The sequence below is a fragment of the Kockovaella imperatae genome, assembly GCF_002102565.1.
Source record: "Kockovaella imperatae strain NRRL Y-17943 chromosome Unknown BD324scaffold_5, whole genome shotgun sequence".
Classification (NCBI taxonomy): Eukaryota; Fungi; Basidiomycota; class Tremellomycetes; order Tremellales; family Cuniculitremaceae; genus Kockovaella; species Kockovaella imperatae.
Window position 1 is genome coordinate 57520 of NW_019028945.1, and position 20860 is coordinate 78379.

The 20860-nt window shown below is 52.3% G+C and overlaps 8 protein-coding genes across 8 annotated transcripts; 6 read left to right on the forward strand and 2 right to left on the reverse strand.

Moving 5' to 3' along the window:
• BD324DRAFT_622298 (cytosine-purine permease) lies at window positions 1-2882 on the forward strand. The gene is made up of 11 exons (XM_022015459.1): window positions 1-235; window positions 279-662; window positions 792-995; window positions 1049-1181; window positions 1235-1389; window positions 1452-1514; window positions 1567-1755; window positions 1810-1954; window positions 2011-2079; window positions 2125-2371; window positions 2465-2882. Exons 2-11 carry the CDS (start codon window positions 495-497, stop codon window positions 2529-2531), a joined length of 1440 nt encoding a protein of 479 aa, XP_021871527.1. The 5' UTR covers window positions 1-235; window positions 279-494; the 3' UTR covers window positions 2532-2882.
• Window positions 2883-3457: 575 nt separating this feature from the next.
• On the forward strand, window positions 3458-6700 carry BD324DRAFT_622303 (hypothetical protein). The gene is made up of 16 exons (XM_022015460.1): window positions 3458-3669; window positions 3720-3855; window positions 3939-4026; window positions 4076-4334; window positions 4394-4616; window positions 4670-4718; window positions 4770-4816; window positions 4862-5184; window positions 5235-5256; window positions 5303-5311; window positions 5367-5379; window positions 5428-5482; window positions 5531-5601; window positions 5644-5777; window positions 5827-6074; window positions 6126-6700. Exons 2-16 carry the CDS (start codon window positions 3816-3818, stop codon window positions 6462-6464), a joined length of 1920 nt encoding a protein of 639 aa, XP_021871528.1. The 5' UTR covers window positions 3458-3669; window positions 3720-3815; the 3' UTR covers window positions 6465-6700.
• A 103-nt stretch (window positions 6701-6803) lies between these two features.
• On the forward strand, window positions 6804-8275 carry BD324DRAFT_622315 (hypothetical protein). The gene is made up of 6 exons (XM_022015461.1): window positions 6804-7080; window positions 7143-7247; window positions 7299-7478; window positions 7536-7754; window positions 7827-8007; window positions 8061-8275. Exons 1-6 carry the CDS (start codon window positions 6885-6887, stop codon window positions 8173-8175), a joined length of 996 nt encoding a protein of 331 aa, XP_021871529.1. The 5' UTR covers window positions 6804-6884; the 3' UTR covers window positions 8176-8275.
• Window positions 8276-8826, forward strand: BD324DRAFT_622317 (hypothetical protein). The gene has a single exon (XM_022015462.1). The coding sequence runs from the start codon at window positions 8354-8356 to the stop codon at window positions 8510-8512; it is 159 nt and encodes a 52-aa protein (XP_021871530.1). The 5' UTR covers window positions 8276-8353; the 3' UTR covers window positions 8513-8826.
• A 1-nt stretch (window position 8827) lies between these two features.
• BD324DRAFT_622318 (hypothetical protein) lies at window positions 8828-9940 on the forward strand. The gene is made up of 2 exons (XM_022015463.1): window positions 8828-9034; window positions 9088-9940. Exons 1-2 carry the CDS (start codon window positions 8951-8953, stop codon window positions 9844-9846), a joined length of 843 nt encoding a protein of 280 aa, XP_021871531.1. The 5' UTR covers window positions 8828-8950; the 3' UTR covers window positions 9847-9940.
• A 6-nt stretch (window positions 9941-9946) lies between these two features.
• Window positions 9947-11684, forward strand: BD324DRAFT_382706 (hypothetical protein). Its single transcript, XM_022012638.1, has 4 exons — window positions 9947-10270; window positions 10356-10396; window positions 10477-10610; window positions 10714-11684. The coding sequence occupies exons 1-4, from the start codon at window positions 10203-10205 to the stop codon at window positions 11623-11625; spliced, it is 1155 nt and encodes a 384-aa protein (XP_021871532.1). The 5' UTR covers window positions 9947-10202; the 3' UTR covers window positions 11626-11684.
• A 3689-nt stretch (window positions 11685-15373) lies between these two features.
• On the reverse strand, window positions 15374-17483 carry BD324DRAFT_622325 (hypothetical protein). The gene is made up of 11 exons (XM_022015464.1): window positions 17204-17483; window positions 16925-17055; window positions 16726-16863; window positions 16600-16677; window positions 16494-16550; window positions 16366-16433; window positions 16199-16312; window positions 16112-16152; window positions 16013-16075; window positions 15845-15966; window positions 15374-15783 (listed from the first exon to the last, which is right to left on the reverse strand). Exons 1-11 carry the CDS (start codon window positions 17471-17473, stop codon window positions 15747-15749), a joined length of 1119 nt encoding a protein of 372 aa, XP_021871533.1. The 5' UTR covers window positions 17474-17483; the 3' UTR covers window positions 15374-15746.
• Window positions 17484-17573: 90 nt separating this feature from the next.
• BD324DRAFT_622336 (Lon protease C-terminal proteolytic domain-domain-containing protein) lies at window positions 17574-20860 on the reverse strand. Its single transcript, XM_022015465.1, has 11 exons — window positions 20494-20860; window positions 19646-20441; window positions 19363-19593; window positions 19216-19317; window positions 19085-19176; window positions 18701-19041; window positions 18461-18657; window positions 18195-18411; window positions 18014-18156; window positions 17897-17956; window positions 17574-17842 (listed from the first exon to the last, which is right to left on the reverse strand). Exons 1-11 carry the CDS (start codon window positions 20723-20725, stop codon window positions 17674-17676), a joined length of 2580 nt encoding a protein of 859 aa, XP_021871534.1. The 5' UTR covers window positions 20726-20860; the 3' UTR covers window positions 17574-17673.

The window sequence follows — 20860 nt, forward strand, 5'->3', positions numbered from 1 at the left end:
CTCGAAAGGAAAATTTCTATCACCGGCTACTTATTAACTATCTGTGGGCCTGACAGAGCTCCCTCCGTTCTGGAGCTTAGGCGCCGCCAAGGTACAATTATATTCTTAGAACATTGACAGGCTGATAAGGCTTTGGGGGCCAGAAGGTCAAATTCTGCTCGTGTGCCAGCAGAATTTTTCACCTCCGCCCTTCTATCTAACGGACGGGATCTTTCCCATAAGCGCAAGCACAAAAGTAGATCTTCACCGGTGATCTTGAATCTGATCTCTCCACATAGCTCTCACCACTTGGGTACTGAGAAGTTCTGCTGCGAGACTGATTCCTCGTTGTCTATACGGGCATCATGTCAAAAAACTATCAATGGGAGGAAAAGGATCCGTACATCCCCTACGATCCCAGTCCTAATCCATATGCCGGCGAGAATGGCGCAACCGGCGTCTACGGAGGAGGAAGAGAGGGATTCACTGCTGAAGGAGATCACGAAGATGCGATCATGGAGAAGTCTGGTCTCCATCGATTCTTTAGAAAACTCTTTGATCATGGTGTAGAAGCTAGAGGTATCGAGCGAGTACCAGAGGAAGAACGAGATGGAACGCACACGATCGGATTGTTGCTCCTTTGGTGGAGTGTCAACAGTGTCGTCTCCACAGTGCCTATCGGAGTGAGTCGAACTGTGCTATCCCCAAGCAGGTCACCGGCTGACGCTATGCCCTCCTCCTTTATCTTCGCCGTCGCTGTCCTTCCGATTCGATCTAACCCCACCGTTCACTCCTGCGCGCCCCGCCTGTAGCTTCTCGCCCAACCCTTCTACGGTCTTTCATTCAAATCCGCGGTCGCTTGTATTGTCACCTTCACTGCTATCGGAGCTGCATGCTGTGGTTTCATCGCCACCCTCGGGCCTAAGACTGGTCTTCGTACAATGGTCATCTCACGGTACTCTGTCGGATTCGTCGGAGCCACCATCTTTGCCATCTTCAACATTTTGACACAGCTCGTGGGTTCTTACATGAGACACATTGATGCAACAAGCCGGTTGACAAATAACAGGGATTCTCATGCACTGCCGTCATCCTCGGCGGACAGACATTGACTAATGTGTCGAATGGTAAACTTCCCCTTGAAGCCTCCATCGTCCTCGTTGGCTTCACCGCTCTGATCCTCTGCTTTGTCGGATACAACGGTGAGTTTCGCGCATTGCTTTACAGGACAGTGATCTGACTGCGCTTCTCTAAGCCGTGCACTACTGGGAACGCTACGCTTGGATCGTGCTCATGGTGTTCTATTGCTGCATCTGGGCTCTGGCCGCAAAACAAGGCTTCGACTTCACAGCTCAGGAAGCTCTACAGCCAACCGGTCTCGCTTACGCGGGTGGCTTCTTGAGTTTCGGCGTGAGTGTTGGAGGCAGGCAAAAGATCAAGGCAGGGGAGGCGCGCTCACTTTGTTCGTCCAGGGAATCGTCTTCTCTTCTTCGGCCGGTTGGGCTCCCATTTGCGCCGATTTTTGCTGTCGTCTTGTGAGTTGCTCTTGGACTCTGCCGGGTGTTTGTCACTGATTGCGATGTCTAGCCTCACAGGATCAGCGGTGTCAAGGTCTTCTTCTTGACTTGGTTCGGACTCATGGTCCCACTCGTCTTTCTTGAAACCATGTCCGCCGCTTTGATGACGGTGCCAGCGTATGCGAATGCCTTCGGAGCAGATGGAGATGTCGGTGCTGTCCTTTCCCAAGTATTTGAGCCATGGGGCGGCGGAGGCAAGGTGAGTAAAGCGGCTCATGCTCCCTTGTCCAGTCGCTAAGTCGATCCCTCTCAGTTCATTCTTGTCATCCTCGCTTTCAGTATCATTTGCAACTGTACACCCAACACGTATTCCGCCGCCTTGTCGGCTCAAACCTTATTCCCTTGGTTCGAGAAGATCCCAAGGGCTTTATGGTGTGTGGTCATGTTTGTGATTTACAGTGAGTACGATCGCTCGGGACCTGATTGTATGCCTGCCTGGACTGACATCTTCCAGCCGTTGCCGCCGTCGCCGGTCGAGAACACTTCAGCACTTTGCTCTCCAACTTTTTGTCCATCCTTGGATGTGAGTAGATCCATATTATGTGCACAGAACTGACTCCTCGCTCAGATTGGATCGCCTTCTTCATTGTTGTGGTGGCTGAAGAGCATTACATTTTCCGATCTTGGATCATTGACGAAGGCTATGATCTGGATGTCTACGACAGTATCACTGAACTTCCTGTGGGAATCGCGGGGATCTTTGCATGCTGCTGTGGTGCCGGACTCGCCGCGGTGTCCATGGCTCAAGTGTGGTACATTGGTCCTCTTGGCAAAGTGTTTGGAGAGTATGGTGGAGATCTAGGCTTCGAGATGTCGTACGTCACCTCTTGTTCCCCCCCCTTGCCCCCGTCTCATCCCCTTCACACCGAGATTGCGTGATGCTTTGTGGCTGACTCTTTAATCTCTAGTGCCGCTGCGACAGCCATTGTTTACCCACCGCTCCGATACTTGGAATACAGAATCTTTGACAGGTAAATGGCGTGGTGGATCGTGTGGACACGCCACAGTATGGGGTGTGAAGGAGGCGATTATCTTGATCTTAATAGTTAGTAGTCGGTGGTCCGAGATGAAAGTGGGTCTGTCGAAGATCGAGTCGGCAAAGCTCGCGTCTGTGCAGGATGCAAGTATCCCTTCCCGCGTAGAGTTTTGAGAAGCTTGCCTTGTAGACCTCGCCGATCTATATCGGCGATCTGCCGTCTTCAGCTGGGATGGCCGCTCGAGTCCGTCGGAAACAGCCTTGAATCGCCTGTCATCGACCCTCTTTCGAGTGGGGGAGAAAAGCCACTCTAGGAACGATCCTTCACGACGACCGCGACGACGTGTGATGAGAGGGGAGTTTGCAGCGCCGAGATCTCAGGCGTGAGCACGTGCGAGACAAGCGTTACCTCTTTCAATCTAGAACTGCAGCCGCTAGCAACAACGAGAAGAATTAAAAACAGTCATGCTCGGAGAGAATGACATCTGCTTACTCCGTGCTCTGAAGTCTCGAGCCAAAAAGAACAGTCATGATACGACGAGACGTATTGCGTGCCCAAATGGCTACCCGCAAGATGCTTCCCGCACAGAGTCCCCGAAATCCTTGACCGTGACAGCGACACCTGTTCCTAGCCTCTCCCCTCGACCATTTTAAACCCAGTGCCTATAGAGATGGCGAAGGGGCAATGTGGAGCAAAGCCGTGACGGAGGAAACTCGGCACATGTCCATTCTTTCATTTTGGTCCTTCTGAACAGAAGTTCTCGATATGATTCGCATGCTCAGCTGCTCCCTCGTAGAAGGCTAGACATCATCGTCGAAGTCGCCACTCTCCCTCTCTCTGCCTCTGCTGGTCCCCGGGTTGACCGGCTCGGCAAGTTTAATAAAAAAACAATTCCAACAAATGTCCCGAGCCTTCTCCATTCGCATCTCGATTATTTGTTATTCCACACTTTCGGGTCCACAACCAAAAATACCCGGAGGGGCGGCCATAGTTGCTGCTGCTGCTCAGCAGAAGATCGCGATAGAAGCTACGAGAGAGAGAGAGAGAGAGCATTGAGTCATACATGAGATGAGCTCCGAGCCTCCAGCCATGTCTCCAGACCGAGATATCGACAAGACGGCCAGGTCCAAATTGGCGTGAGTCTTTTGTATGTAGGCGTCCAAAGGAGCTGACCGGATGCGGTCAGCTGTCAGTGCTGTCGAGCTAACAAGGTACGAGGGGCTTTCCAAGTGTTGAGGGGATGGCACATGTGTTGACCTCTTAAACTCATAAGGTCAAATGCATGCGTGATACGCCGGATGCACCGACATGTCATCGTTGTCGTGAGTTTGCGTGCTGGTGGTATTGGCCCCACTTTTGCCCTATCATTGCGTAGATCGCTCGCTAAATATACCATGTGTACCAGAACGGTTTGGTCTCCCCTGTCATCTCCCATCGATACATAAACGGCGTGGACGACCTCCAAAGCAGCAGCAGCAACAACAGGTCTCGAAGTGAGTGGCCATCTTGGAATTGTCAATGGCTGATAAATAGTCCATCCAGCGATGCTGTCGTTCCCGCTCCCTACGTCCTGCCCCACTTCTCTTCTTTCACCACCTCTACCGATTCTCGCCTCCCTCCTGTGCATCATCTCCCTCGCCCTCTACACCGTCCCATACCATTCTATGAAGCTCCAGCGAGAGCTGGACCTTCCACCTTGAAGAGGACGAGACCTTTATCCGCCGGAGCTGCTCCGACTCAGCCTCATGCTTCGTCATCGGGTCAACACTCTAATCCGACGGACATGCCAACCGCGTACTCCGTATGTTGTCAGATCTTGCTTCGCATCCGTCATATATGCTCATTTTCCATCCACGAAAGGATCCAAGTACTCAATTGTCAACGAGTCCTGGAGACGAACGAAGAAGACATCACAAAGGGTCCAATGTCGACGTTTCGGATTACCTTGACCCGGGAGAGCGAGTTTTCATGAACAATGCACCCAAAGGGCCTTTCTACCTCGATCGGCCATTATCCGAGGAGGCCATCTCAGATGAGGATGAAGAGGCGGAGAGATTGCCCTTGGCAGATGGAATGGATCCAGGTGGGCGGAACGGCTGTGGCCCAGGTCATGACATGAGCTTATGCGGCTCTCAGTGCTTCTAAGGATATTGACCGAAGTCGAAGCTCACGCGTTGATACAAATGTCAGTCGATCGTTCCTGCACTCAACGTACTCATTGACATGCGCTCCTTAGTTTTCTCGAACGCCTTAACCCACAAATCGCGGTGTTTGATGCCAAGCGTGAGTCGCAGGATCTCAACGCTACACCGACTGAACTACCCTCAGTTCATACTGTACCCTATCTCCGTCGCACCTCTTCCATCCTATTCACTTCCGCCCTGGCCGTATCGGCCAAATTCTACCGTCAAGATCTCTATCCTGTCCTCCTGGCACACGCTCAGGCGATCCTCGATCGAGCAGTGTGCTCAGGCAAACACGATATAGGCATAGTCCAGAGCTTGATGCTCCTGACATACTGGAAAGTACCGGAGGACACGACTGCATGGATCAAGATTGGATTGGCACTGCGCATGGGGTATCAAAACTTCTGGCACGTACCTAGGACTGGGCCTCTGCCGCCCGATGAGATGTCTGCGAGGGAGACCCTTGTAGGTCCAAAAGGAATGGTTACGTACCAGGTGGCTGAATTTGCTTGAAGAACGCTGAGCGGACTTGGTTCTGTAAGTTTTCCCTGAATATCTTGATCAGACGGCTGACAGCTTTCAGGCTTATTCTGTGAGCAATATCTAACCATGAGCTAGGTCAAGTACTGACGGGCATCATCCTGAAGGCTTCGACAGAGGGTGAGTGACTACAGAGCGACCTGTTTGGAAATATCTAACCCCTCGCAGTCTCAGTCAAACCTTTGGTCTTCCAACTGCCACACGACCTGATCACTTTGCAGAGGTCAGCATCCCATCTCAATCTCAGAGGGTGTCCGACTGACGACAGTAGGCCGAGAGCTGGGCGCGAGGACATCTCGATTTTGCTCCACTGGTTGACATGCATCTCGCTTTGTCCTTTGAGTGAGCTCTTGAGACTCTCCCAGCGAGCTGATATGTCGTCAGACTGTGCAAGCTTAAAGACCATTGGCGCGCCTTGTTCCAATCACATTCGCCAGCCCCTCGTTACGTCGAGTCGGCTATCGACCTGCTCGTCAGCCAGTGTGACGCACTACTGGCGAGGTGGTTCAATAAAGACAGTGAGTCTATACGTAGTAGGGATTTTGTCCTTAACGCTGGCGTGCCCAGACCCACCACCCGACTTTCACTGGGAAAATGAGCATTCTGTCAAATGGTCTATTCTCGACTTTATCCTCATTCTTCAGCGCCAGCGCTTGGACCTCAATCCGACGGACCCACTGCGACTTGACATGTGTCTCGGCGTTGCATCGGAGATTGTTGACCTGATTGCTGCGCTAGCGGATAACGGCGGTTTGGCTGTATTGCAAGATACAGCGTCCTGTATGACATCGTCACTGGCTGTGCTCCTTCACAAAGTGGGTCGCCACTGACCGTTCGTCCGATCACGATGTTGACCATCTCTTTAGATCTTTCGACAGACATCGACGCCACAAAAATCCCTGGTCATCTCCCTCCTCCAACGCATCTTATTATACAACACCCGTGTCTCCAACGGGGACACCAATTGCGCCACGGCATTTGTCGCGCGGTTCGCTCGACGAACACTGTCGGCCATAGGAAATGAATCTCGAGCGGGGTCTCCTGGCCACTTGAACAATGCAGATGGATCAGATCCGCTCCTGATCAAGCGAAACGGCGAAAGGATAGGCGGCACTCAACCCGATTTCATGGCCCAGCTTGAAGAGTACATGCAAGTCTCGGAAGAGCCTGTACAGGCTTCAGTCGATGATCAGCAGTACTGGTGAGTGGGGATCGCGCGGCGTTGCGACCCGGGTCCAAGTTCTGGGACTGAAAACAGGCCCAGGTCTATGCTCTTCTCCGCTGCGCCGGAAGCGAACCCCGCTGCAACATTTGCATGGGATGTACCGGATACTACTAATGCTGTTGGTAATACTAGTTCTGCTGCTGCTGCTGCTGGACATGAGCCCTTCGGGTACTCTATGCCATTCTTATAAAGGCGCATACGTTGCATACGATGTCTTCTCATTGGTGTTTGCTGCTTGCCGAAGAATGTCAGTGCCGAGCATTATTTTGTGTGTGTCGTCATTTTATTTTATTTTTGGGACATTCGTAGATCGTTCGGACATCAGATGTTTGAGATCTACAATTTACCTTGTGTCTGCGCCATACAAACCCCATTCCTCAAGATCGTGGACTGAGCCAGTATGAGCTTCATTGACCGGGCTCTGGGTCCGCTGAATCCCAGTCGCATGGCTGCTAAGACTGCTGCACCGCCAAAATCAGTCTTGGTCGTGAATGCGACGGAAGAGCAATGTTCATCCGTATGTCAAGCGTTGATCAAAGACGGTCATTGGATTATTTATGGACTGGTAGAGGATGTGACACATCCTGTGGCTCAGAGTGAGCAGATGAATAGGCAGGCAACTCGCCCGCTTGAGCTGATTGAGTCATTTCCTCATCAGAGCTCGCCGGAATGCAGGTGAAGATCATCCGTGGGGATTTATCAGATCCATCAAGCTACGTGGATCGCCTGAAAGACATGGATGGAGTATTCGTACATGTGGAATGTGAGTCTTGCAGATGTATGGAGGCGTTGGTCAATTAACATTGGACACCAGTCGACGCATTCGTGATGAAGTGGGACGACGACATCAAAGAAGCAGTGGATCAAGAGATCAAATTAACAACCGCGCTTGTGGATGCCTGTGTCAAGGCTCAAGTCAAGCATCTGGTATATTCCACACTGGACGATCTTCCAGATTCCGAATACGTTCCTCACTGTCATGCAAAAGCTCAAGGTGAGTATCTGGACGCGGCTCAGCGACACTCTCAAGGACTCACATTGTGCACTCCAGTCGCGAAATACATCAAGACCACCAATCTGCCGACCACTTTCCTCTTCACGTCCACACCATTCTCGATCATTGTAAATCGTCATCTCTTGAAGAGACAGGAGGACGGAACGTTCCTGCTGAATATGAGGATGCCTGATGATTTTGTGTTCCCGGGATACCCAACGGAGCAGACTGGAGATTGGGTCAAATTGGCTCTGAATAAGCCAGACAAATGGACCGGTGAGTGTCCTGAGCGGCTATATGTACCTGCAGTCATTCATCTGACGACTGCTAACCTCCTTTTCGCGCCAGGCAAAGACATGCACGCATGCACTGAGCACATCTCCCCTGCTTCGATGGCTCACGATCTCTCAAAGATTGTGAAAAAGCCAGTCAACACCAACCACGTCAGTAGAGACACTTTCCACTCGCCTGAACATCGAGAGAAGCTTGGTGAGACGACTTGGACACACTACAAGGCTATATTGGAGGGGTGAGAATCGTATAGCCCCGTCTCAAGGCCATTCAGCTGACATTACATCCCAGCATGGTGCACCGAGACGAGGCGCAGAGTGAGACGGCAGTCCCACATCAATGGAGATTTAAACAGTGGGCGGCCTGGTCTCCTGATGTACAGGCCATCTTGAAGGGAGAGAGCTAGTCGGAAAGTGATTGAGTCCCTGTACCTTAGATCTGTACTTGCGTCATGGCTATTGCTCGTGTCCACCGGAATGATATCTTGCCGACGGGTAAAATTGCATCCATCGCTCAAACAGACATTATTGACTTCGCCTCGAAAGGTAGACAGGTGCCCCTGTGGGTCTGGAACGGCTTCACGAATGGCGGCATTGCTCGCAAGGGGAGAAATGCATCAGGGCAGCGAGTTCACTGATCGGTCAGTCATCGACACGATATTCCACGGCGTCATTCATGGCCTGGAGGCAAACCCCCCGACAGAATTTCCAACTTGCATACCTCTTGGGAAGGCCCACGGGTAGACACAGCTTTCATATCGACAGAGAGAATCCCATAGATCCTGGGTTCCTCCTCTGCAGCTAAGGTCTTTAGATCCATCTGCCATCTGTCCCTGACGGCGTTCGGTACCAGTTGTATACGCTGCAATGTATGGATTCACGCTTTTTCACGAAAACGTCGGTACCGCTTCTGCTATACAGCCGCCTCAATAAAGTGTTAGACTCTCTTCGGTACCGACGGCCGTTTGCCCCACCGCCTGAAATTACCAAAAGAGGATAAAAATCAGGGGCAGCGGGTAGCGGTGACCGTCGAATGTGGGTGGTGATGCTGCTGCTGCTGGTGGTGATCAGCTATGGCCAGACGATATGTATATATAAATGGATGCATGGCGTTGTTGATCGAGGCCATCCCAGCTCATACTCATCTTCAGTCACTCATATCAATATTCATCTTCAAACAACATGGCTTATATTATTGAGAAACAGGCGATCCTTGTAGCGACAGACTCCAAATGTCCTGCTGGCTCCAGCTCCAGCAACCAAGAGGTAAGCGATCTGGCCCATAAGTGTGCGAGAGTCATCTGACTGATAGCCAATAGGTCAACAATTCCGAAGTATTCCCTCCTCCCTCCTACGACCAGGCGACGAGCGAAGTGGACTCGTCAACGAGCTATCCAGCGGAGAAGGAATCCCGGAACGTCATAATCTTCGATGGAGACAACAAGCGATCGCATCGACGAGGGTCCAGCAGCAGCTGCTCATCAGACTCGGGGGAGTCCGTAAACTTTGAGGAATACTACCAAGACGTGAGTTTTCCTTCTCGACAGACCATCGGGGTGGTGCCAACGGTAGCAGTTTCGTCAACAACAGCTAGCTACTGGATCAGCCCCTGCCCCAATGGCGCCGGCTTGTGCGAGTGCAGCGCCAGCCATGGGACTACGAAGTCTCATCCCAGCTCGCCAAGGAGGATTCGGACTCGGTGGACGTGGACCTATAGGACTCGTCACTGGTCTCGTCGGAGAAGTCCTCGGTGGCGCGACGCAAATCGTAGGGGGAGTAACTGGCGGCTCAGCTCGTCTGGTGGGAGGCGTGGTCGGCGGAGTTACTGGAACAGCAACGAGAGGGATCGGAGCTGTTCTCAATGGTGGAAAGAGCCTTGGCGGACAGACTGGACAATTCGTCAATCGTCCAGAGGGAGTCTACGACCCAACCATGGCTTCACGATATCAAAGTGGCCCGGGAGTCTATGGTCAGTTGAGCGAGCGCGATGCTCGTCGAGCTGCAAGAGAGAACCGGAAAATGCAGAAGAGGCTGCACAGGCATCAGAAGAGGGAGCTGAGGGCACATCAGAGATTTGAGAGAGAGATGATGCGTTAGGTTTGCAGAGCGGCTCAAAGAGTCATCTCAGATGATGTGCGCCATTCGCCTTTTATGTATACACTAGACTCCTGCCCATCCTCTCCACTGATCAGCTTCACCCATGTCTCGCAGAGCCATGCTTGCAATTCCGAAAGACGATAGAAGATGGAGGAACTCCGACTTTTCGGGCTGAAATGCTCCTTCCTGCTCATCCTACCTTGAAATCATTCTCACCTCTTCTTCGTACGAAATCGCAGCATATACTCTCCTCGGACTGTGATCTGCTGCCTGAATTTTAGCTTCTCGTGATCTTGCTGCGTCATTCAGCAAGATATCTACTGTTGCAGAAATCGGAATGGAGCCAGCATCCACTTCGACTTCTGCTCGGGCCTCTTCCACACTACCTGCGACAGATCTGGACATGTGAGTGGACTCCGCTGAGCTGTCTCTGCTTGGCCCACACTGTCCATCATTCGCAGCTAGCTTGAGCTGACGGATTTCTCTCTAGTGAGATAGCCCTGCTTCGGTCTATTGTCGAGTCCAAACCAGGTGAGATAAAGATTGCCTCATCACATCCTCGTCGAGCTGTCTGTGAACATTGCTGAAACGTCGTTTGATCTCCATGATAGTCGGGAGGAACAAGCATGTCATCATTGTACGACTTCAAGGCGAGATCCAACGCAAAACGGGTCTATTACTCGAAACACAAGAGATATGGGATAAGCTAGGAGAGTTTTACGACTTGGACGCCTTGGACGGGATGGTGAGTGCAAAGCGGTGAACCGTTCGGTAGCAATGCCTTGCCTTGAGCTGCCACCTAGATGTCCGGCTTTACCATGGCTGACGCCCGACTTTCCCCCTGCCAGGCTACCTCATCGAATGATTCTCCACCTGGATCGCCGACCGGCGGATCTCGCAATACACAAAACAGAGCCTCCCTTTCACCACTCACTTCTGCATCCCCGACTCCTTCTGATCGACCTCCCTCGAGATCAGCGAAAGGAACAGATGCGGAGAAAGTCGGGACCAAACCATTGACAAAGCGGTCAGGCGAACAGGAACATGCGGAAGGCGAAACGGGAGAGACACCTGAGACTCGAGAGACAACATTAAAGCCAGGGTCAGGAAGAGAAAGCAGACGGGTTTCTGATCGTTCGAGAGCGAGCTTAAGAGGGAAAAAGAAGCCCGAGCAGGTTGTCCCTGATACTCCGGACGAAGACGAAGACGAGCAAGACGAGGAGGAGGTAGAAGATGAAGGAGACGAGGAGGAGGAGGAGGATGAGGAGGAGGAGGAGGAGGACGAGGAAGAGGACGAGGAAGAGGAGGAGGAGGAAGAGGAAGAGGAGGAGGAAGAGGAGGATGATGCGGACGAGAACGCTGACGATGATGAGGATGAGGACGATGAAGAGGAAGAAGCTGAGCCTGAACCCGAACCTGAGCCTGAGGTCGAGGTTAAGCCGCCGAGGAAGCGAGGCAAGGGCGGCGCCGTGGACCGTCGTCAATCAATGACTGAAGCGTCAACATCCGCTGGTACTCGTAAAGGCGGAGGTCACGGTGGAAATGGTGGAGGAGGACGTGGAAGGTCTAGCAGTCTAAGTGAAGAGGACAGTGAGAATGGCCATCCAAAGGGAAGAGGCAGGAAAGCAGCTCCTACAGTTGGGACTGCAGGAGGGATTAAGAGAAAGCGGGAAAGTGTAGATCCTCAAGCTCAAGCCAAAAGCAAGGGCAGGCGTGCGGTCGAGGATGACAGTCAGGACAAGCGTCGTAAAAGGAAGTAGGTGTACGGCCACTCCCAGTCCTGACTCCTACTGCTTTTTGGTCAAGTTATATGAGTAATCGATGCATTTGTAATATGGCGAGAACGGCACATGCTCGAGAGAATCCGAAATACATTATCATAAAGCTACACCCAATCTAGGTTGAGCGGTTGAGGGTCTGACTTTGACGACCTTGCGGGGCGCAGGAGACACTCCGACTGACATTCCTGGACCAGACACAGATTCTTCAGAACTCAACCGATCCCAGTCATTTCTCCAACCTCGCTTGGTATTCGCATTCCGATCAATGGGTGAAGTATAAATACCGTTGATAGCTTGTCGGCCACTACCAGGCGTGACGAGACGCACGCCAATGGGCGTCGTATCGGTTGATGAGATGGCTGTGGATGGACGATCATTCTTTCGCGGGGTCGTCGGATAGGAAGAATTGGATGTGGCTGGTCTTTGACCGAGATGGGATCTCACGGTAGGAGGCAATGCCGGGAGAGGTTTACAGGCTTGAGAGTTGTGAGCGAAGGGCGTGAGGCGAGGGACGGGAGGTACACGCGCATTCGCGGTGGATGGCCTTGAGGGACGCAGCGGTGCAGCCGTGGGAGAGGTATCGTGCCTTGTGTATGGCGGTGGAGGTGGAACTTCACCGCGAATGGTAGCTTGGGCAGTGTGGGGTCGACGAGACGAACGGAGAGAGGCTACCGATCGCATGGTGTGAAGAGGCGGTACGGGATGCTGCTCGGTTATGTTGGCAGGAGGTGTGAAAGGCCTCGAGCGACCAAACAAAGAGGTCGCTCGACGACGAAGGGGCTTCTTCGGTACAGCTGACACAACTTCATCGTCGTCGAGCGTAGTATATCCTTCGCTCGTCGGTGGTCTCGAACGGGACCGCGATCGATTCATATCCCGATCACCGAATGGTTGAGACTCAGTCGGAGTAGTAGTTCTCGATCGACTAGACTTGACCTTGGCCAAGGCTCTTGTGAAGCCGCCCCCGGTACTGCTTGCCGAGTGCTGGGAACTAGTCGGAGTTAATGGAGCATGGAGAGTTTCCTGCTTTGGAGGTGTTCCAATATGAGGAGGCTTGACCTTCTCGGACACGACATTGGGTGTGAATTGTTTCTTGAAGACGTTAAGAAGGTGTAGCTTTGTCGCTCGATCAGGGTTGAAAAAGCTAGGGGAAACGTAGAAGCCGAGTGGCACGACGATCTTTGGCATGAGAGTTAGCGATGGCAATAAGACCTCGAAGAGATGAAGCGGCACACCTTTTCCCCAGAGATGGGCTCGCCTGTGGTGCGAGAGAACTTCGGCTGTACCATGTACTCAAACTTCCATTCTACTTTGCCCTTGTCTTCTGAGCCATATACCGCATACACGCCAGAATCACGGATCTGCAGCGTAGCGCTGCGGGATATGTAGTCATAGTTCTCCTGATCGCCAAGGATGACTCGGCGGAGGACAGGAAGTCCCTCAAGTGTCTTCGGTACCGTCAGCACAGTTTTATGCTGCGGTGAATTATGGTGACTCACCGCATGATGAAATGCCCATTTGGCTCTCGCCTTCGGGTCCATTCCAAATTCGATGCATCCTGTCGTCTGGAATGGTTCAGGTCGGGTGGGAGTCTCAGACCATAGGGCCGCCTCCTCGAGCGCTTTAAGCTCTCTATCACGCCAGACTTGCGGCTTGTGAATCTTCATGTATTTGAGAACAGTCTGTACCTCTCTTGCGCCCTCTTGGTCCACTATCAACTTCAACGTCGACGATTTGTCAATCGACTTGAGCGCATCGGCAACGTGAGAGGGAATGTTCTGATCTGAACCAGTGCTAGATGCCCGGGATCGTCTATCGGCGGACTTGGTTGAGCTTGCAGAAGAGCCGCTGGATCCTGGGACGGAGAGAGTGGAGGAGGATGAGTTGTTGGCGGGTACAATCGGGTCCAAGGGTCCTGGAGTGTGTCGCCCATCGACTGCGTCCTGGAGAGAGCTGAGTGTACCTGATCTCGTCCGGGTCCTTGGAGATGGCTCGTCGTAGACGTAATCATTGATTGTGTTGACAGAAAGCAGTGGCCTTCGGCTTGAGTCTGAGGATTCACACGAGGTCTTGGACTGAGAATAGAGATGTTGTCTGGGCGTAGACGATTCCGAGTTACATCCGTCGGACGAGATGCTAGGTCGGGGCACTGGTCCAATGGAGTAGTTTGGCTTAAACAACCCTGATCGATCCATCCACTGCGATGGAGATAAAGGCGCGTTGATCCCTTTCACGGTTGCATACATCTGGTCCGGGCCCGCAAATGGGTCATTCATCCGAGGTGTGTGGAGCTCCGTCGTTGACTCTGACCCATACTCTCTGTCCTGACCGGAAGCGATCGGCATGGGAGGAATGAAATGGACGAAATCTGGGATACCAAAGCTAGTCAAGGAGTCTCTGCTCATCGCAGTGTCGCTCGAGGACTTGCGCGAAGGTCCAGCCGTCGGGGTCGGATCTTCATCGTCATGGTCGCCATAGGCCGAGAGGGAGTAAGACCAACCATCTTCACCCTCTATGGATACTGCACTTGGGCGCCTACCCGATGGTCCGAATGTGTGAAAAGACTCGGCAATGGAGATTTCCCTCTCGTCTCGAACAGTCGAAGTGTGAGACATCGTGATGAAGCGTCCCGGTTCCGGCACGATTGTCGATACGCTGAACGAAGGAAGAAGCCTATGAGCTGATTTGGACACGGCAGGATGAAGAAGAGGTGCGTCCTCTTTATTCAGCAAGACTTCTTTTGAATCATTGTCGAAATCACCAATCTGCAACATCTCGTGCCGATATTGCGATGGATCAGAACGACTAGTCAATAACACGCGTTGATCCGCAGATGGTCCTGCCGGGGCATGAACAGAGCCCTCTGGATCTCTGCTCGAAGATCCGCATTTTAGACCCAATCTGTCTTCGGTTCGTTGGACTTGACGAGAGGACGAAGAAACGCGGATAGATTCAGGAACGTCGGGTGACTGACCAATTGTAGCCGCAGTGGACGTACACTCTATCTTTTTGCCCTCTCGTTCATTCGCGGCGTGCCTCTCATAGGTCGATCCGCTATCCCCTCCGGATTCATGTTGGCGTTGCCCATTTGCCGCGAGGGATGCGAAAGCAACAGCGACAGGAGGAGCAGAGGGACGAAGAGGTGCTGCTGCTGCTGCTGCTGCAAAGTCAAAAATGACTGGAATGATATCCGCGTCATCTTGTGGCGTGAACGGCGTGGTGGCGTTGACCCCAGCGGAGTGTTCTCCTGCGGGATCAGCCATGGGAGGCGTGGAATGTGATGATGATGAGTTTATCATGATGAATCGGCCACCAGAGCGTTTGGACTGTCTAGCAGCCGTGTGGCTTTCTTGAGTAGATAATATTGAGGTTGACCCTTGATGAGCCAGACGATAAACTCCAGGACTAATGGAGTCCAAGACTACAGGTGAAACGCGTTGATCCGAGCTTCCATACACGTCGAACGAGGTCGGAGTACGTACGATCTGGTCACTTGTCGAAACAAAATACGTCAAGGGAGGGATCTTGACCGGAGACGGGGCTAGACGTCGAAGTCGAGCTGAAGAAGGAGAAGATTGAGGGAATCTCGCCGAACGGCTAGGAGTCGACATTATGGTGTCTTCAGGCTCACTAGTTCAGTACAGCTTTGGGCAGTCCCCCTAGCAGCAAGGGAGTGGACAAGACACTAGACTCAGATATACGTCCAACTGCAAAACATGGCAGGCAAAAAGCTATATACATGCATCACAACGTGTCTCTCTGAGGAACACTAAAATGGCTGAAGAGGTTTGTAGGTCTACCCCAGGCCACCTGATCATCGGCCCTCAGGTGATTTGGGAACCTTGAGAGCAAAAATCGTCTCCCCTTTCCTCTCTTGCCTTCCCGTCCCTACTGTCTCTCGTCCATTTATACTGCCGGCACCTCAGTGCCTGGGCCTCTGCCAGTCCCCCCCGGCCTCTTCTAGGCATCGAAGAAATGAGCAGAATGTCATGTGGATTCGGGGTATTTACACTGTGCCTATTCGCACACGTCAAACACATTCCAGAGTGTTTGTTGCTGCAGAATGTCGCCTTTGACCACACGCCTTCTAGTCTCACTGATCACTTGTCTTCGAATAATGCAATCAAGCCGAGTTCTCTGTTTGTCGATGAGAAAGGTTCATACGCCAATTGGTACCAACAATCAAACTTGAACTTACTGAAGTACCTGATTGCCAACCAGCATCTCGCCGTAATCTTTCTGGGGTCCGAATTGTGCCTCTGCGCAAGCTTGCAAGCCAGGTATAGGTACAAGTAGATGGTCCGGGGACAGGTGCCAGAACTGGGATATGCAAGCGCGTGAGCGCAGGCGTAAACACTATGCTCACAAAGGTCGAGGATATGCGGATTAGAGGTCGTTGAGGAAATGCAGTTTTACGACGATTCATTGCCTTCCTACTCAGCTCAGCCTCTCTGTAAGAACTTACAGCCAATGTCGCGTCGGTACACACCACTTCATGGTAACCGGCTGGATGCCTTGTCAGCTTGCATCGGCCTCCTACCACACAACTTACCCTTGATATAACCACCCGTGATCCACTCGAGCTGCTTGCCAGCTTGAACGAGCAAGCAGCCTTCGGGTATCTTGACTGGGATTTTTTCGCCAACGTTACGGGCCCAGACGTGTACTGTGAGCTTATCAGTGAGGCGCCAGAATGCCGTTCCGAAGCTTCCGTCTCACGTCCTGGGTATCTCGATTGGCCGTGAATGGTCAAGAAGTTGAGATCAGTATGGAAGCCGGCAAAGATGCTAGGATGCGTAAGGTGATCAGCGTGGGAAATTGAGAAGACCTCTGGCCGGCAGTCTCACGTATCGCGCTGTCCGTATTTCGTCAGATCTGTAGCAGTTGGAGCGAGAAGATGTGATCTGAAAGAGATCGATCAATTCACTCAGAGGACGACCGCGGAGACCTTACCCATATTTGCCTGCGTCGATGAATGTCCTGCGATGTAATCCCAGTCCCTGGGCTACCATCATCGCGACACCTTCCACGCTAAGACCACCCGTCAGTTCCCGTTCGTACCTGAGATGGTCCACTCACGATTGCTTCATGAACGTTCCCCATTCTGTCACCCTTTCCGTCCAGTCATCCTTGAAAGCCTCAGGAACAACGTTCGGAGCGCTTGTTGCGGGGAATATCGTATCTGATGGAGGCGGAATCGACATGCGGTGAAAGAATCTGCAGATCAGATGAGCTTCGAGACAAGCCAAAGCGAGAGGAAGGCCATGACCCTGCTCACCGGCACTTGGGATCTGCTCCGTGGCCTGAGATATCTAAAGGTCTTTGATCCTCCTTCAGAGCAGAGATCACCGCCAGGCATTCATCATCGCTTCCACACTTGGGCTTCTCAGTGTTCTCCAACGTGACTCCCTGTCCGATGAGAAGTCAGCGAGTCGTTCAATCACATATCTGGCATAACGAAGTGGGACGCTTCGCTGCGCTTGCCTCTATGATGAAATTGGTAGAGCTGGGCAACACACAAGAGTCGAACTTAGGCATACGGGCGAGACATGCTCACCACTTGATAACCTATTTCAGGCCTCTCGTCCTGCTTGAGCACATCCTTCTCCTGCGCAAAGTAATCCTCAAATAAATCGATGAACCTATCGTTGGCTTCTTTCGGCGCCCGACAATCCCTAACGACCACAGCACCCGTGAGGATCAGAGATTCGGCAGCTCCGACAGCTTCGTTGTGAGCTTCGGTAGAGTCTGGATCTTTAAGATAGATGTCTAGCGAGACTTGCGGAATGTTCATGGTGCTGTCTTTGGACAGTTCGATCGCTGTCATGGACCTGAGCGACGATCATCTTGACGCGCCAAGAACCAAAAGGCGCGGGAGGCATCTCACGTGGCAATGATCGCTCATCTTGAGCATAGGTGTTACACATAGAGCATATGTGTTACATGTTGAGCAAGCAGGGCTACAGACAATAAGCAACAGGCAGTGTGTACTGATACAATGAGAAGCAAGAGCATTATCTCGAATCGTCAAAGCCTTGCTTCGACCTTGAAAGACCCCTTCTTTACGACCTCTTCGCCCCAGATCTCTGCCAGAACCTCGGGGATTGTTGACACAAAAGCAAAGGACATTTCTTCCCGCACAGATTCTGGTAGATCAGACTGGACGTCTTTGAGGTTGCGTTTCGGTAGGATGATTCTGCGTCACAGAGTGAGTGAGTGTGCCGATGAAGGAACGTTTGAGACTACTCACTTCGTGATGCCTGCACGGTGAGCACCGAGAACTTTCTCCTTGATACCGCCAACAGCAGTGCTTTGCGGTAGTCAGCAACCTCTCGTTACCGCAATGACAGGCAATAACACTACTCACACTGCCCCTCGAAGGGTGATCTCGCCGGTGACTGCGACTGTGGACGGGATGCTCCGACCACTCAACAGACTGACCATCGCCAAGACCATGCCGACTCCTGCGCTAGGTCCATCCTTCTTGACTGCACCGGCTGGCAAATGGATCTATGCAGCCATCAGAAAGCATAGGAAATGATACTCACATGTATGTCAACGCCTCTGAGCGGATCTGCGTCTATGTCCGATGTGATACCTAGATCGTTGGCTCGAGATCGAACCCATGTCAGGGCTAGCTCAGCGGACTCGGATATGACGTCTCCCAAACTACCAGTAGTAACGAGTCGACCTTTGCCTCCAGGGACAAGGGTAGATTCAATCAAGAGAATCCCGCCAATTCCAGACCCTTGATATGCTAGTCCGCTGAGAGTAATCATCAGTGAAGTTGTACGACCGAGCAGCATTCGCCCACTTTACGACACCTGGTCTGTGTTGTTCTTCTCTGACCTCAATATCAAATTTCGCCAGCCCGAGGATATCCTCAAGGTCGCTGAGGGATACGGTTGGGTGAAACATAGATTGTTCGCCATTGTCCCTAGCAGCAGACCACTGAACAGCCTTCCACCGACAGACTTTGCCAATCTCCCTTTCGAGACTTCGAACTCCTGCCTGTATGATCATAAGCTTCCCCATCATTCCATTACCTACATACCTCTCGAGTGTAGTCAGTCACGATCTTGAGCATCACTTGATCGTCAACCACTACCTTCTCCTTGTCTAGACCATTCTCTCTGGCTTGCTTTGGCAAGAGAAACCTCTTCGCAATCTTAAGCTTCTCTTCTACGACATATCCGGAGCATTCGATCACTTCGCATCGGTCTAGAAGAGGTGCAGAAATGGTCTCGAGCGTATTGGCTGTAGCGATGAATAAGACTTGAGACAGGTCGATCGGGACGTCCCCCAAGTAGTGATCGTGAAACGACCAATTCTGGGCGGGATCTAAAGTCTCAAGTAGGGCAGCGGAGGGATCCCCGTGGAAGGACGAGCTGCCGACTGTTGCACATGAGTCTCTTGCGCTGGCGGTCGGTGACCTCACCTTTATCCAGCTCGTCTAGCAATATTAGGGGATTCGAGGTGCCAACTTTCCGCAGACCTTGAACTAGGAGCCCGGGTAACGCTCCGACGTAGCTGAGATGAGGTCAGATCGACTCATGAAACGCGCCTCACGTCCTCCTGTGACCTCTTATCTCCGCCTCATCCCTGACCCCGCCGAGGGATATGCGATGGAATTTGCGACCCAGGGACTCGGCGAGAGACCGAGCGATGGATCTGAAAATGATCAGCTTGTACTGATCTTGAAGGTTTGACCCTCACGTCTTGCCGACTCCTGGCGGACCGACGAGCAGGAGTATAGGACCCTTATCCCTGTATATATCTTTGGGAGGGTCCTCTTGGTCCATGGCTTGGCTGGAAGGTTTGGCCGGTGCTGGACCGATGATTCCCCTCGCATCGATTGGCTCCTCAGAAACAATTGTTGAGGCATGGGGGCCAGGAGAGGCTTCCTTCCTCGCAGCCAGATCTTGCAGGAACAGTTGTTTCTTCAGTCTGTAACGATCAGCATGCCAGCTTGCAGATTACAGACTGGAGTCAGACCCACCGATAGACCGCCAGATACTCCACGACTCTCCTCTTTACCGCCTGTAAGCCCTCGTGCTCCTCGTCTAATCTGTCTCGAGCGACCTTCAAGTCCAGCTTGTCGTCAATCTCGCTGACCTTTTTCCAGGGAAGAGACAGAAGCCACTCCACATAGGTCCGACCGACACCATATTCAGCTGACTGAGGTGGTATTTTGGTCAACCTCTCGAGCTCTCGATTGATCGCTGATAGGGCCGAAGGGGATATTTCGTCAAATCGCCGATCGAGGGTATTCTGCAGGAGCTGGAGATCTTCTGGCAGTGGGGATCTAGGACTTGAGCGAGCTTGTGGTGGCCGGCGAATCAAAGCTGTGGATGTAGATGGGACCGACCGAGACTGCTCAAGCTTCTTCGATGGTGTAAGACCACCTTTGTCGGCAAGATGATCCATTAAGATCTCCTTGACTTTGACGCAACGAGTCTCGACATCGGGAACACCTAGTAATTCGACTCTCTTCTCCCAATCGACACTGAGCACGGACACAAGAAGATCCGATAATAAAGATGGAGGGATACCCTCCATTCGATCATGTAGTTGGGGAGGCAAGAGGGCCTTTGCCAAAGGTAGAAGATCGGTATGATTGGGGGAGGCCAGGGATAAGGGTAGGGAGAATGTCGATATGTGCAGGGGTATAGGCGGTAAAATAGACAAGACGGGAGGCAGTGATCGAGGAAGCCGTATTCTAGCCAGACCTTCAAGAATAAGATGGAACGTATCCTGATCCTTTGTTGACCTCTCGATTCTTTTTACTCGAGCCGCTGGTTAGGGATCAGTCACTCGGTGCTCTTGCTGACTGGACAGTCGGCTCACCACATGCCCATCGGCCGACTCTGCGCTCGATCTCTACGACTGGTACGACCGCTATCATCCTACCACTGTCTTCAGCCTTCTGGGTTTTTGCATTGTCCGCTATGGAGTTTAGAACAAGGGCCAGTTGGGCGGATGGTAATGGGACGGAGACTTGTAGATTTGGATATAAGACTTGAGGCGGCGGTAGAGGCAGAAGGGGAAGCGTAGATGGGAGGAATGGCGAGGATGACATGATCAAGGTATCACAGCGGTGTCTGAGCTTCTCCCTACCGATTCAGACAAGCTGGGTTGGGAGGAGTCGGTGACAAGATGGGTTCGAGGTTGTATATACGGGATGATCGTATCCAAGTCCGGGTAACCGGGGATT